Genomic DNA, 14727 nt, shown 5'->3' on the forward strand with positions numbered 1-14727 from the left:
ACTTCCCAACACTTACCTCTTCTCATTAATCAGGAGAGGGCAGAAAAAAGCAAAGGCAGAAATTTCAGTGTAACATTAAACCGTCCTCCTTCTCCATTCTGCTGCAGGGATTTTCCCTCAAGACATTAAAATTCCATTTAAATGCCTTTAGAAATTTCAGTTCTTACACAACAGCTGATTAAGTCACAGCCTGCATTACATGTCTTGTCCAGTGAGTGATTCTTAGTTTTACCCAATTAGTCAAATTGAAGGAGGACTCTTTCCATTCGTTATGGCAGCCATTCTTTGGCAGAGGATTTGCTCCCAGCGTCCCCCTCATTCTGTTTTCTAAGGGGGCAGTCGTGGAGTCAAACGACATCTGTGGGTGTTATAGCCTCCCCGATTCTTCCCAGGGAGGTCTGGGAGAGGTCATGCCTCATTCTCCCCTTCCCCTCTGCCAGAATTTCTTTACAACCCCCAGAGGGACTGTAACTGTTTGTTAGGATCGTTAAATGTCCAGGGATGTTACAAATGTTAAAAATGATGTGTGATGCTCTTTAAAGTTTGAAAGGAGTACATTCTACATGCTACAAAACTAGTAAATGTCCAAATGGTTATTTAATAAGAAGGGCAGGGTTGCAAAAGAGAATAAGGGAAAGTGACTACACATGTTGTGATGTCTGATTTCAGTGTATAACAACACATGTGACGAACGGGAGTTCATGTGCACCAACCGGCAGTGCATCCCCAAACATTTTGTGTGTGATCATGACCAAGACTGTGCGGATGGCTCTGATGAAGCCCCAGATTGTGGTGAGTACAGACCTAGAACAAGAGAGTAGGCAAAACCCTCCAACTGTTCTCCAGTTCGGGTTTTTGGATTGAAAGTAGATATTTCAGGGTAAGGGGGATATTTCTGGAAAAACATTTATTTTTCATGGAGTGTCATGGGTGATTCCATACGGTTGGGGGATTGCATAGTAAATGGATGGTGTCCCAGTGCTACATAGCCAATCAGACTGGCAAGCACAGCTGGCTGGAAGTGAGAGCAAGGGAGGGCAGTGTAAATGGCTGGAGTTCAAAAAGTGGTTCTTTGAGGTCTCCAGTTGCTGTTTTTCAGTTGTCAGCTCTCAGAGACTGTCCAGCCTTCTGTGTTTTGCCCTCCCATCACCACTGTGACCTTTGGTCATGGTGGCTGACAGTGTGTCCCAGTTTCAGCCTCTATTATCCCTGATGACTTTGTAATGGTGCACCAATCTGTACTCATATGAGTAGCAAGGCTGGGAAAGCTTCTGCTGAGCCTCTGCAAACCCAGCCAGGTTTAACATAAGTTCTGAGCTTGATGGACAATCACTTGATCTCAGATTCTTCTGAGTGGGCAGATGGTTAGTAGTTGCTTTTCTGAATAATTTCCATGCTTGGATTTTTTTTTTTTTTATGGTTCTTTGTTTTTTTCAACTTCCTAATTTTTTTATTAAACTGTTTTGGACTGTGGGTGCCTGGGCCCCAGGGCCCCCTGGAGATGGCTCCAGTGATAATAATAATAATAATAATAATAATAATAATAATAATAATAATAATTTATTATTTATACCCCGCCCATCTGGCTGGGCTTCCCCGGCCACTCTGGGCGGCTTCCAAAAGAATATTAAAATACTATAATACATCAAACATTAAAAGCTTCCCGAAACAGGGCTGCCTTCAGATGTCTTCTAAAAGCCTGGTAGTTGTTGTTCTCTTTGACATCTGGTGGGAGGGTGTTCCACAGGGAAGGCGCCACTACCGAGAAGGCCCTCTGCCTGGTTCCCTGTAACTTGGCTTCTCGCAGTGAGGGAACCGCCAGAAGGCCCTCGGTGCTGGACCTCAGTGTCCGGGTAGAACGATGGGGGTGGAGACGCTCCTTCAGATATACTGGACCAAGGCCGTTTAGGGCTTTAAAGGTCGGCACCAACACTTTGAATTGTGCTCGGAAACGTACTGGGAGCCAATGTAGGTCTTTCAAGACCGGTGTTATGTGGTCTCTGCGGCCGCTCCCAGTCACCAGTCTAGCTGCCGCGTTCTGGATTAGTTGTAGTTTCCGGGTCACCTTCAAAGGTAGCCCCACGTAGAGCGCATTGCAGTAATCCAAGCGGGAGATAACCAGAGCATGCACCACTCTGGCGAGGCAGTCCGCAGGCAGATAGGGTCTCAGCCTGCGTACCAGATGGATGTATCCCCATTTACTTTGCCTTCACATGCATGTTGACCCTCATATCATTGGAGCTTGTTACATAGTAAGAAGAGGCTCATGTTTTAGCACAGCCTGACTTTCCCATCTCCCCCACCTTCCCTCTTTCCCCTCAGAGTACCAGACATGTGGCCCCAACGAGTTCCGCTGTGCCAATGGCCGCTGCCTGAGCAACAAGCTTTGGGAATGCGACGGCGAGTTTGACTGCCATGACCAGTCCGATGAAGCCCCCAAGAATCCCCGCTGCTCTAGTCCTGGTAGGCTCTGTGATGGGTAGGGAGATGGGAGAGGCCTGACTGCTTGCGGTTTATTGTCTTTATTTTGCATTTAATTCCAGCCTCCCCACACCTTCCATTGGTCATGAGATGTGTTACAGACTACACTTGAATTCTTAATTGTAATATTTGGATATTGCAGTTATTTTATCATGAATATTATGAAACTGTTCTGAGTTGTATTTGTGCATATGAATATTACATGCAGTGTGTGTGTGTGTGTGTGTGTGTGTGTGTGTGTGTGTGTGTTCTCATGCTTTTCTGTGTGAAACCCATTGAGTGTGTCTGTGGAAAAGCAGTACACAAGGTGGGACTGTGGTAGGGAGTAGACCAGCCACATTTAGGGTGCTTCTGTGCATTCACATGTGGTGGGGTAGCTTTTAGGTTGTGTGGAGAGAATCATGACTGGTCCATCAGGAAGGGTGGGTGTGGAAAGAAAGAGAGGATCTCACTTCTTTGAGACCATCCCTGGCATCTCCTTTCTAAGTCTTCCCTGTCTAATTCCAGAGAGCAAATGCAATGACACCTTTTTCCTGTGCCGTAATGGGCAGTGCATCTCCAACGACCTGCTCTGTGACAACCAGAATGACTGTGGCGACGGTTCTGATGAGCTGAACTGCTTCATCAATGAGTGTCTCAACAAGAAGCTAAGTGGCTGCTCCCAGGAATGTGAAGACCTCAAGATAGGCTACAAGGTTGGGCCTGGTAGTTTATTCTCCTTCGCTGGTGGTCGTACTTAGTTGAGCCAAAGGCTGTCGTAGTGTGCTCTTTCTGGAGAGCCACTGAGCGGAGCTTTGCCATCACCATTATTGTGGCAGTTTCCCCCCTTAAGCTGGTGAGGCTACAAGGTGATGCTGTGTCTGGGACAGCCCTCCCACCAGGTAGGGCGAGGTGGCAGGTTTTATAGGGGTTGCTATTAAACAGCAGCAAATTGTCAACTGTTTGGTTTGTATGCATTTTTTGCCGGAGGCGTAGGGCTTAGTTCACTTGGGAACAGCCCTTTGCTTGTCGTATAGAAGGTCCCAGGTTTATTTTCTGGCACCTGAACAAAAAACTTTGCTGCTATGCCAGTTGCATCTGCCCAAAGAGGAAGGCAGGGGAGGGAGAAAGGGAGTCATGGCTAAGTTGCATTTTCTATAAACATGAAAACTAGAAACTTAACTTCAAATAAGTAAATAAATCTGACATTCCCTTGGTTTTATCTCAAAATGTGTATTATAAAAAGAGGTCTATGGTAGGGCAGGGCACTATATTCTGTCCAGATTGAGAACAGGGCGTCAGAGCACAATTCCCATGTCTGTGTGAATGGGTGGAGGTATGCCTCCTAACCCACATTGAATAGAGGTGGGTGTCACTGCCTATAAACCTGTCATGACTTTCTGCTGCCCCCTGCAGTGCAGATGTCGCCCTGGGTTCCGGCTGAAGGATGATGGAAAGACTTGCATTGACATTGACGAGTGCACAACCACCTACCCCTGCAGCCAGATATGCATCAACACGCACGGTAGCTTCAAGTGCTTGTGCGCAGATGGCTACCTACTGAAGCCAGATGACCAAACGAGCTGCAAAGCTGTCACAGGTGAAGCTGATCCTCAGTGCTGTGAATGTTCTTAGAGATCAGCAGAAAGCAGAAGGGTTCTGTCATTTGTTAGGGCAAGTGAAAACTTTGCAACACAGGCCAGATGGCCATGGACCATATGGGAGTCTTCGCCTCTCTCTGTGCATCCCAGGAGCCCTGACCACATATCCCCTGTGCTAGGTAACACGGGGATGGTTGTTTTGGCTGCATTGGGATTGCTGAGGGGCAGCTGAGAAGGGAAGGGAAAGCACCCCCTCCCTGGTGATCCTGATGCACAAAAGATCACTTTCCTTGTGCTGCTGTTAGTGGGTGCATCTGCATTGCTGGAGCATAGGCGATTAGATCATCCGCTCCCCAGAGGTTCCAGTAAAAGACTACTGACCCCATACTGCTGTTACCAACTGGGGCACACCGATCCTGGCTGCTCAGACATGGAGGTTTTATCCCCAAATCTGTCTGTCCCTCCCTCCCTCTCTATCCACCCCATCTCTGTCACACATGCATCAAAGTTCTGAAGCAACTGCTAATAGCAGTATGGGAACAGTGATCTTGGCTGCTTCAAGAGCACGTTGGTGGTGAGGTTGCATTGTGTGTGCCTGTGTGTGAGGGAGAGGGAGGTTACATGTGTGTGCTTTGGGGAGGGTGTTGTCTGTGTAGAAGTGTGAGTGCGAATGTGAGGGTATGGGTGAATGAGTGTGGGAGCAAGGGGGGTGCCAGCCCTGGCCCCACCCACCAGTAAGTCAGTGGTGTGTATATTTGTGTGAAATGGCCCTTATTGCAGTCATACCAACATTAGATGTGGCTTCCTTAGAGGTTGGTGTGCCCTGCTTTGTCACTAATCCCTGCCTTTCTTTCTCAGATGAGGAACCCTTCCTGATCTTTGCTAATCGGTACTACCTAAGGAAGCTTAGCCTGGATGGATCCAACTATACACTGCTGAAACAGGTAATGAGCTTTGTAGGAGGAGGAAGTTCTGTATGAGCAGATTTTTGGGGAAAGTATTTTCTTGTATTGTGGCTTAGAAAATATCCAAGCAGCATTTCCCGCCCCCCTCCCCCCCGATACACGACTACTGTGCTGATTGCCACTTCTGTTCTGCCCCCAATTACCTGCCTTGTGCCTGCTGGCCATGTTTCTTTCCCAGCCCGCTTCCATCTGATATATACATGTGACCCGTTTAAGAAGGAGTGTTCCAACAGGTGGTTGGACATTTATGGTGGTGGCTTTGTCCGGCACTCTCCCAGGTGTATGGAAAGCCTGGGTGGGAAAAGACTATTTCATGGCAGAGTGCCATACCTGTGAAAAAAGGAAAGTGCCTCATTGCAAAGCATCTTCATGATTGTTTCCGTTGTGGAGCCCCTCATTTAGAAATAGCCACTCGCTCGAGAGCAGCTTATGCTTGTGGACAGCTTAGCTTTCCCATGGCACTCTCAAGGCGGTTGTGCCATAAGACAACTGCCACAGGAAAGAAGTTGCTATCTAATGAAAAGCACCTGTAAGCTCAAGGCTTACCCACAGAGCACACTGCCGCCTGCATCCCTGCATGAGTCCCTGCTCTGACTGTGCCTCCTTCCAGCCAGCTTCTGGTGGGGGCTGATTGCTGTCTCACATAAAACTGGTTCACTTCCCAGTGCAGAGATGCAGCAGAGTTACCTGCTCTCGGAGGGTGCTGGTTGTTTCATCTTTGCACACAGTATTGCCTCCTCCTAATCAAAGTGGATGCCCAGAGAAGGGTCTCATTTAAAAATGTACCTTTTGCCAGGGGCTTTATAACTCAGTAGCAGAGCATATCCTTTACATGCAGAAGGTCTCAGATTCAATCTCCAACTTCTTCAGGGAGGGCTGGGAGAGACTTCTATTGGAAGCCCTAGAAAGCCATTGCAAGTCAATGTGGATAATGCTGAGCCTTCTGATGTCCCTGCACCCTAAAGGAAGCCAGGGGGGAGGTATAAGAGTGAACTGCGTCTTCATTTGTCATTTTGGGTGGTGGGGAAAAGCCAATGTGCCTACACAGTGTCATCATAATTTATTATGATGGTTATAGCACTTTTCCTGAGTCCAAAGAGCTTCGCACGCATTATCTAGTTGTAATCCTGTAAGGATTATTATGTGCCAAATTGACAGAGAAAGCAGCTTGCCTAAAGCAACCTAGTGAGCTCATGATAGAGGTGAGACTCGAACTAAGGACTCAGCCCTCTTAGCCACAGTGCTGTTGTTCCTGTGACATAATAACTAATGCCTGTCTCCTCTCTCGGGGGGCTTAGGGGCTGAATAACGCTGTGGCTTTGGACTTTGACTACCGGGAGCAAATGATCTACTGGACGGACGTTACAACACAAGGCAGCATGATCCGTCGCATGCACATCAATGGCAGCAATGTACAGGTGTGAGACCAGTGTCATTTGTGATCATCATCTGAGGCCCCTCCAATAGAGGTTCAGAGGGTGCTAACATGAAAAAAGGCATTTTCTGCAGTGGCTCCCTGCTTGTGGGATGCTCTCCCCAGGGAGGCTTGCTTGGCACCTTCGTTGCATATCTTTAGGAGCCAGGCAAAAACATTCCTCTTCTCCCAGGCCTTTGGCTAATTAAATATACGGCCTTTTAAACCGGGTGTGTGTGTGTTGGCTGGTTGTTATTATGATGTGTATTTTTGTGTTTTTATACTGCAAACCAACCAGTGATCCTCAGATGAAGGGCGGTATATAAATTTTATTTATTATTATTATCTTTAACTCCCGCACTCACCCGCACTTTGCGCCATGCTTTCTAGGCACAAGTCTGGGCTTGCCAGGGTCAGGTTTGAGCGGTTTGTTGGTTTGTTTGTCCCCACACACTTCCCCAGGAAAACTGCTGAATCGGAGCAAACAGCAATCCATGGAAAACCCAGTTGCCATTTGCAACATTTCAGTGGTAAAATGTGGGTTTTCCCAAGGCAAGCACCGGGACAAAAACTGCTCGAACACAAACTTAGAAAGTCCAGACCTGTGCCTAGAAATGAGCCCTCTGTGACAGAGCACCTGTTTTCCATGATGTCTCCAGGTAGAGCTAGGGTTGTTCCCTGTCTGAAACCCTGGAGAGCCACTGCCCATCAGTGTAGAAAATACACGGCTGGGTGAACCAGTGGTCTGGCTCAGTAGAGACAGGTTCCCGTGTTTCTGTGCTTCCCTCCCTTTAGGCTCAGGATCAGCTCCCATGCACTCAAGCAGTCTTCGCTGCACCACATCACAGACCTATGCAGGGCTTTCTTGTGCATCCTTTTCCCCTCCTTTCTACCCACCCAAAGCAAACCAGTTTGTCTAAAAGCAGCCTGTCCACAAGCAGGGAAGGCATTCCTTTGAGCAGAGCTTCCTTTAGCGTGTTCCTTCTTTCAGCTGTTATTTGGTCTTGTGCACTTCCAGGTTCTGCACCGAACTGGGCTGAGCAACCCTGACGGCCTGGCTGTGGACTGGGTGGGTGGAAACCTGTACTGGTGTGACAAGGGAAGGGACACCATTGAAGTATCAAAGCTGAACGGGGCCTACCGGACTGTGCTGGTGAACACAGGGCTACGGGAACCGCGGGCGCTGGTGGTGGACGTGCAGCATGGGTAAGTCTGTTGGATGGTGTCTGGGGCAGTGCCCAGGTTTTAAGCAGTTTAGGAAGCACTTAAGCTTTATCTATTACTCTCATGTTTAGGGAAGTTGTTAATATTTAATGCTGTATTGTTTTAACACTGGATTGGAAGCCGCCCAGAGTGGCTGGGGAAAATCAGCCAGATGGGTGGGGTATAAATAATAAATTATTATTATCGTGAACACTCTTACAAATTAATGTGCTTTCCAATTCTTCTGAAATCCCATCCTTTTAAGAAAGAAATATTTAGCCACTGAAGAAATCAAAAGTGGCAGGAAGCTTGGAGTTAAAGATAAACTATGGTTTAATGCAGAGGTTCCCAAACGATGGTCTGTGGACCACCAGTCATCCACAAGCTTCATTCAGGCAGTCCATAACATGCCTGTACTTCAAGATTGGAGCCAGCACATCTGTCACATTAAATACTTACATCAATTTTTAAATTGACTTTTTATTGCTTCTTTTATTTCTTACCTTGTACTTCATTGTATTTCAAGTTGAATTATATGGAATTAAAATTGTAATACCATGAAATACAATATATGAGAAGTAAAAGAAGCAATAAAAATACAATTGAAAAGAATTCAGCATCTAGCAGAGCAACATTACAGTTACTAAGATGGTAAGCAGAAGAATCATTAAGACATTTTCAAATAACATGAATGATTAGCCTGCTCTGTACACTGCTGAAATTGCACCCAGCCTGCTGTTCCCTTTTAAAAAATGAGAGGAAACAAACCAGAGGCTGGCCTAGCATTATGTGTAAACCAGCATTTGTAGCTTGTTTCTTTCTGAACCAATCACATGGTTTGTTTGTAGAGAAACAAACCATGAGCTCTAGTTTGCATATAATGCTAAACTGGCCTCTGATTTCTCTCCTCCTGATTCCAGAAAGGGAGGAGCAGAGAAAGCACAATTTCAGCACTGAACATACTGCTCGCTTGCATTAAACTATGGTTTATTTTTAGCTATGGTTTATTGTTACATGGAAACAGGGTCTTTGCCTCATTGTAGTGATTTTTAATATGCTTTGTAAGTAACTCGGAGTGCTCTTGTTAAATGAATGAAAGAATGTGGGGAGTGACCACAGCTGCTGTTCTATGTTTTTGCTATTTGTGTTACTCACTCCCGTTTGCTCTTTCCTAGGTACTTGTACTGGACAGACTGGGGTGACCATTCCCTGATTGGCAAGATAGGCATGGATGGCACAAACCGGAGCGTCATTGTGGACTCAAAGATCACCTGGCCCAACGGCCTCACCCTAGACTACGTTAACAGCCGCATCTACTGGGCTGATGCCCGGGAGGACTACATTGAATTTGCCAGCCTGGATGGCTCTAACCGGCACATAGGTAAGAGAGCTGAAGGAACTGTGAAGCTTATGTTCATATGCACATTGGTTGAGCCGAGTGGCCATATCTTTCATGGGTTGGTTACCTAGAGGCAGTAGCTCAGTTGCCAAGCACATAGCTTTGCATGCAAAAGTTCCCAGATTCAATCCCTGGCATCTCCAGGTAGGGTTAGGAAAGAGCCCTGATGGGAACCATTGAGAGCAACTGCCGTCAGGATGGAGGCTATACTATAGACCCGAGGGAGCCAAGGTGGTCCCTTCCAGATGCTGTTGATCCATCAGCTCCCATCATCCGTAATCAAAGGCTATATTGCCCGGGGCTGCTGGGGGTTGGAGTCCAGTGGTAGCTGGGGGGCACCATATTGGGCAGCTCTGCTATAGACAATACTAAGACAGTGCTCTGATTTGGTACAAGACAGCTTCCTACGGGAGGAGAATGTTAATTGAGTGACCAGATTTGGGGAATGCAGCTAAGGCATTCCTCCTGAGCCCTTGTACAGTTCCAGTCTAGTTGCTAAAGGGATGCTCTGATAAGGCCCTAATTCTAACCTTGCCATGGCCAAGGGGTCATGTAGGTAGCTGAGCTGGCTCTTCTTCCCTGGCTACTCTTACTTTCTGGTTTTGGAGACTGACGTGTGTGGGAGAGTGTTATTTAAAGTTGTTGAGATGGGGTGTTATTGGAGGAGCATTCCAAGCATAAGCAAAGTTAAGCACCCTGTTTCTGCTCACCGATTCTGCCTTGCAAATGCTTCCTTCCCTCAGCCCCTGAAGTAGCAAAATGAAACAGGCTTGGAACCCCTTGGGAGGTGTAGTTCCACTCCTAACTTTTAGCCCTCTGGCAACAGCATATAAATTACCTATATATTGTTCTGTTCCCTTTTAATCCCTCCTGCTACCTGTCAGTTACTTCTTATTTTCTGTTTTTGGTTTCCTGTGTGCTTGCTGTCATTCTCTATACCGTCCTCATTTGGAGGGTGTGGAATATTTTAGAACATTATCTTTAACGGATGAGTCCTTTTGAACAATAGATGATTCTCTCAGCACCCGTCACTGTTTCCTCTTTCTCTTCCCCCACCCCCACTCCCCTCAGAAGTCAGTGTAAAAGCTATGTGAGTGTTTAATTATAAGGTTTGGGTACTCTCTTGTATTGCTTATTGGGTATTAGGCCAGACATAGGCAAGATGTGGTTTAAAAATAGATAGAAAGCTGTTTTTATCCAGACTGACCTGACCAAGTTAAATGATCTTAGAGCAGCTCTGTGGTATTATATAGTCATGGAGCTGCTCCAATATCATTTGACTTGCTCAGGATAAAGACACCCTTTTGTCTATTTTTATTCTTAAGTATTGCACCATCAAAGATGTGTATTTATCAGATCTTTCTAAATCCTCATTGAGGAGCACATTAACCATGTCCAAGGCAGTCCTGGATGGTGTGATTATTGAAAAAAATCCATTTAATTTTCACACACTGAATATGTTGTGTGAGAGAGGCGGAAGCTCTGCTGCATTATCTGTTACACCGATTCACCTATAAGAGGTTTAAGATTATAATATCTGGAACAGTTGCTCCTTCAAAAAAAGTTACTGGTCTAATCAGCACATTCTTGTTTTGTTCTATGCAGTCATATGTGAGTGCTGATTCTTTTTCTTTTTAAGTAATGTGGTTGAGTGCGTTAATGCTTATTGACCCACCAGAATTACATTTTTACATGTACATCCCCAACTCCCCTCCATCATTTTGGCTTGCAATTTTGACACATTAGTAAGTGGAACCAAGCAGTGGCCTAGCATGAGTTGCCAGCACCTGAGTCCATGCAGAAGTGGGGTTGGAGGGAGGGAAGCGGATGCATGCACATTCAACTGCCTAACGGCGCCTGCGTCACCCAGGAGATTGCAGCCGCAGAGATAAGAAGAGTTGTCGTCTGGAGAGGTCACTTCCTAGTTCACAAAGAGGAGCTGTTTTCCACAGAGCCCAGTGACAGAAGCGCACAGCTGTATTGAGGCAGCACCCCTAACCATTTTGCGCCCAGAGCAATTGCCCCTGTGGCCCTCCATGCTACGCTACTGGAACCAGGGGTTCCATGCTCTTAAACACAATTATCAATGAATGTGCTATCTGAAGGAAGAACTTCATTCTGCCACCACATCTCACCAGATACAAAATAGATCATAGGCTGAATGAGAGATCCCTGCAACAGATGTGCATTCTTGGAGGAGGACATGGGTGCTGCTCCCAGCTGTGGCTGGGATGAAATCTTGAAAGTTCATCTCCAATTTATTTGGCAAGCCTTGGTGAAAGAGGGAGGCAAAACTACCTCCCCTCTTTCACATTTCAGGAGGATGGGAGGGGGAGGCAGATGTTAAAGGTGAGGCAGCATTCCTCTCAACCTTTCATAGTTGCTGGCTACCAGCCTTCATTTCCCATGACCTTTGGAGCAACAAGTGGCCATGAGTTTGTGCCCCTACCCTTGAGATCCCTACAGAAATGGCTGAAATCCAACTCCCTAAACTTTTACTGTCCATGAATGGAGGAGTCAGTTCAGTTCAGTCCTATCCACAAAAACACTGCACGTTTGCCATGTTTAACATGGCCTTGACCTAGAACAGGCATGGGGAGCATGTGTTGCTTCAAATGTTGTTGGGCTAGAGCTCCCATTATCCCTGTTCCTTTGACCATGCTCACTGGAGCTGGTGGGAGTTGGAGTCGGACAACATCTGGAAAGGCACAGTTTCCCCATTCCTGGTCTAGAGTCAGGCACACCCTTGGCTAGTAGTCCTCTGGACTCCAGATTTCCACTTGAGTTCTGCATCCTTGCCACCCAGTGAGAGTCTGTTTCTTCTCAGTCAAGGATTTGACTGAGAACAGCAGTGGAAAGGACGGTAGAGGGTTTTTTTTCTATAGAAGTGAGGCATGGAGTAACTATAATATCCAGCACGAATCAAAACTTTGGGGAAACCACGGAGGGAGGGGATGTCCTAGGTTGACTGATTGAGTGTAAAACCTGAAATGTTGTTGGATTGTTGCTTTTTTTAAAAAAAAAATCTATAAAAAAGTAATAATAAAAAAGAGTCTCTTCTTCTTCTTCTTCTCTAGTCCTAAGCCAGGATATCCCCCACATCTTTGCCCTGACACTCTTTGAGGATTACATTTATTGGACGGACTGGGAGACCAAATCCATCAACCGGGCCCATAAGACCACAGGCACCAACAAATCGGTGTTGATCAGCACCCTGCACAGGCCAATGGATATCCACATCTTCCACTCCTACAGGCAGCCAGATGGTGAGTGCCATGCTCCATCCAGGATGTGAAAGTCACTGTTTGCAGGGAGCAGAGTTCAGTTACCACACCATGGGGCACAGCACAGATGCATTCAGAGCAGAGTGCCAGGCTCATCATCTGCCAGGCCCAGGACCAAAAGGTGTAAGTGAGGCAAATTAGGGTAATGAAAGCCACAGGCAGAGCTTTTTGTATTGCTCTGGCCTGAGAGCAAGTCTGACCAGATAAGTTTTTTAAGAGAGCAGGCTGCTTCGGTGGCTTCTTTGGAGATCTGGAAAGTTACTCTGCACTCCCCTTCAGCTTGGGCACAGGTTCGAAGTCTTACTGTGGGCTTAAGCCCTGACACCATGGAGAAAGTGGGCTACTGGGGTATCTCTCTCTGTTACATTTGCTAGCAAAATGCTGTTATGGATCTTTGCAACCCTCCACTAATCCTACATGATGCCTTGTTGAAAGAGAACTCCAGTCCTTAATGAGCCTGCCCCTGGCAAACCCAACACTCAGCTTGTTGAGTCTAGGAGAGAGAGAGGGCCTAGGCATGGCACTTATACCTGACTGGCTCCTCAGCTGGAGGGCAGGGTGTGCCAGGGTGAGGATGAGAGATGGCAGTGTTATTGAGCCTTGACCCCCTGCAGTAGCTGATTGGGTCTGCAGTGGGTACCTTCTCCTTCCTCAAGTGGAAAGCTGGTGATGGTACTTACTTAGGATACGTGCACAAGAAAGAGGTCCTCCATCCATTACCACACTTGACAGCAGAGCATGAGTAACTTCTATTGCTGTAACCTGCGCCTCTTTTCTTTTACCCGTCCAGTTCCGGACCATCCCTGCAAAGTCAACAACAGTGGTTGCAGCAACCTGTGCCTGCTGTCTCCAGGAGGTGGCTTCAAGTGTGCTTGCCCTACCAACTTCTACCTGGGTGCCGATGGCAAGACCTGCATCTCCAACTGCACAGCCAGCCAGGTAATTGGAGCAGCACCCAAACATTGGGATGTGCCCTCTCCCATCACCATTTGGTTGCTTTGTCAAGGGACTATCACCATCTTGCAGCAACTTCTGCCGGCCAGATCAAAGCCCTCCGAAGGGTGAAGGCTCCACTCTCTGTGTTGGGCAACATCAAATTGGGTCTTGTGGCTGGTGCTTGCCATTAAATCCATCTGATCCAGAGTAAGGCGAGATGCTCTTTTTTAAACCAGCCTCACTTGGTTCTCCAAATACTGAGGTTACATGTTTATCTTTTGGAGAGACCTGTGTAAGCCAAAGTATATTTGAGGGGTGGTTGGAAAATGAGGGCGGCTCTACTGCTGTCGCTCACCTGGATCAGTTTCACAGCTGTGGCATGGAAGATGTGATGGGCTGGAGTTTGCTCTGATAGAACAGGAGAGGCTACAGGGGATGCTCTTCGCCCCACTGCTGATGTCTTGCCTCAGCTTCACGGCTTTTTCTTCTGAACCAACAGTTTGTCTGCAAGAACGACAAGTGCATCCCTTTCTGGTGGAAATGCGACACAGAGGATGATTGTGGGGACCGTTCTGATGAGCCGGATAACTGCCGTGAGTGAACAGTTTGGAGGAAGCCCCAAGGGTTGGAGAAAATGTTGGTTTTTAAAAAATAAAAATCACAAGGACTGATTGAATGTCATCCTGGCAGAACATTGGGACATGCAGGGAAAATGGCCACAAAACAGGTTTACAGCATTGCAAGGGGTAAATTTGTGGTCTGAAGCCAGTGTTGGCCAGTGTGGTGTAGGGGTTCAAGTCTTCGACTAGGACCTGTGGGACCAGGTTTCAAATCCCCACCTGGCCATGAAACTCACTTGGGCCACTCACTGCCTCTCAGACCAACCTATCTTGCAGGGTTAATTGGGGATTGAGATTGGGGAAGGGCAACCATGTATCCCACCTTGAGCTCTGTGAGGAAAAGGAGGAATCTAGAGGAAATAAAAACAAATAGTAAAAATATTTAGAGTAGATGCATTCAAATTAAGGAACATGGCTAACTTAGGCCCATTGATTTCATTGGACTTGCTTAGAGCAGAACTCAGTTGGATACTGTGTCTTGCATTTTGACCCTGGGGGCTTCTTTGGTAACCCTGAGGGGGCTCCATTGCCTGGCTGGTGTTTTCTGGGGTCTGCTTATCTAATCCCTTGAGGGAGTGTAGAAAAGGCAGCAGGCATGCTTGGGACCACTGGGCTGTGTTCAGGCCCCTTCCATGCTGAGTCTGCCATGGCCCCCACTCTTCTTCCAGCAGCCAACCCCTTCCTCATCACTTTGAGGTGGGGTTGAGACATCCGCAGCAGCTTCCATCCTTCCAGGTTTGTCTTGGTACGTGGAAACTTCCTTTAGGGACAGTTTGCCTGAAATTCGATTGGATGTCTCATGACTTCAAAAGCTCCCTAAAATCTCCACCCAGGGTTTTAAACCA

General features: G+C 47.0%; 1 protein-coding gene across 1 annotated transcript in view; it reads left to right on the top strand.

Moving 5' to 3' along the window:
- The window catches only part of LRP1 (LDL receptor related protein 1), a 321217-nt gene that overhangs the window by 273917 nt on the left and 32573 nt on the right, over positions 1-14727 (top strand). The window contains 11 exon segments of the mRNA XM_080996568.1: positions 670-792; positions 2323-2463; positions 2989-3176; positions 3877-4060; positions 4920-5005; positions 6325-6444; positions 7459-7646; positions 8819-9024; positions 12120-12308; positions 13117-13265; positions 13762-13855. Of these exon segments, the coding sequence (XP_080852694.1) occupies positions 670-792; positions 2323-2463; positions 2989-3176; positions 3877-4060; positions 4920-5005; positions 6325-6444; positions 7459-7646; positions 8819-9024; positions 12120-12308; positions 13117-13265; positions 13762-13855 (1668 nt within the window).

This window comes from Podarcis pityusensis (genome assembly GCF_964106645.2).
Source record: "Podarcis pityusensis genome assembly, chromosome: 2".
Classification (NCBI taxonomy): domain Eukaryota; kingdom Metazoa; phylum Chordata; class Lepidosauria; order Squamata; family Lacertidae; genus Podarcis; species Podarcis pityusensis.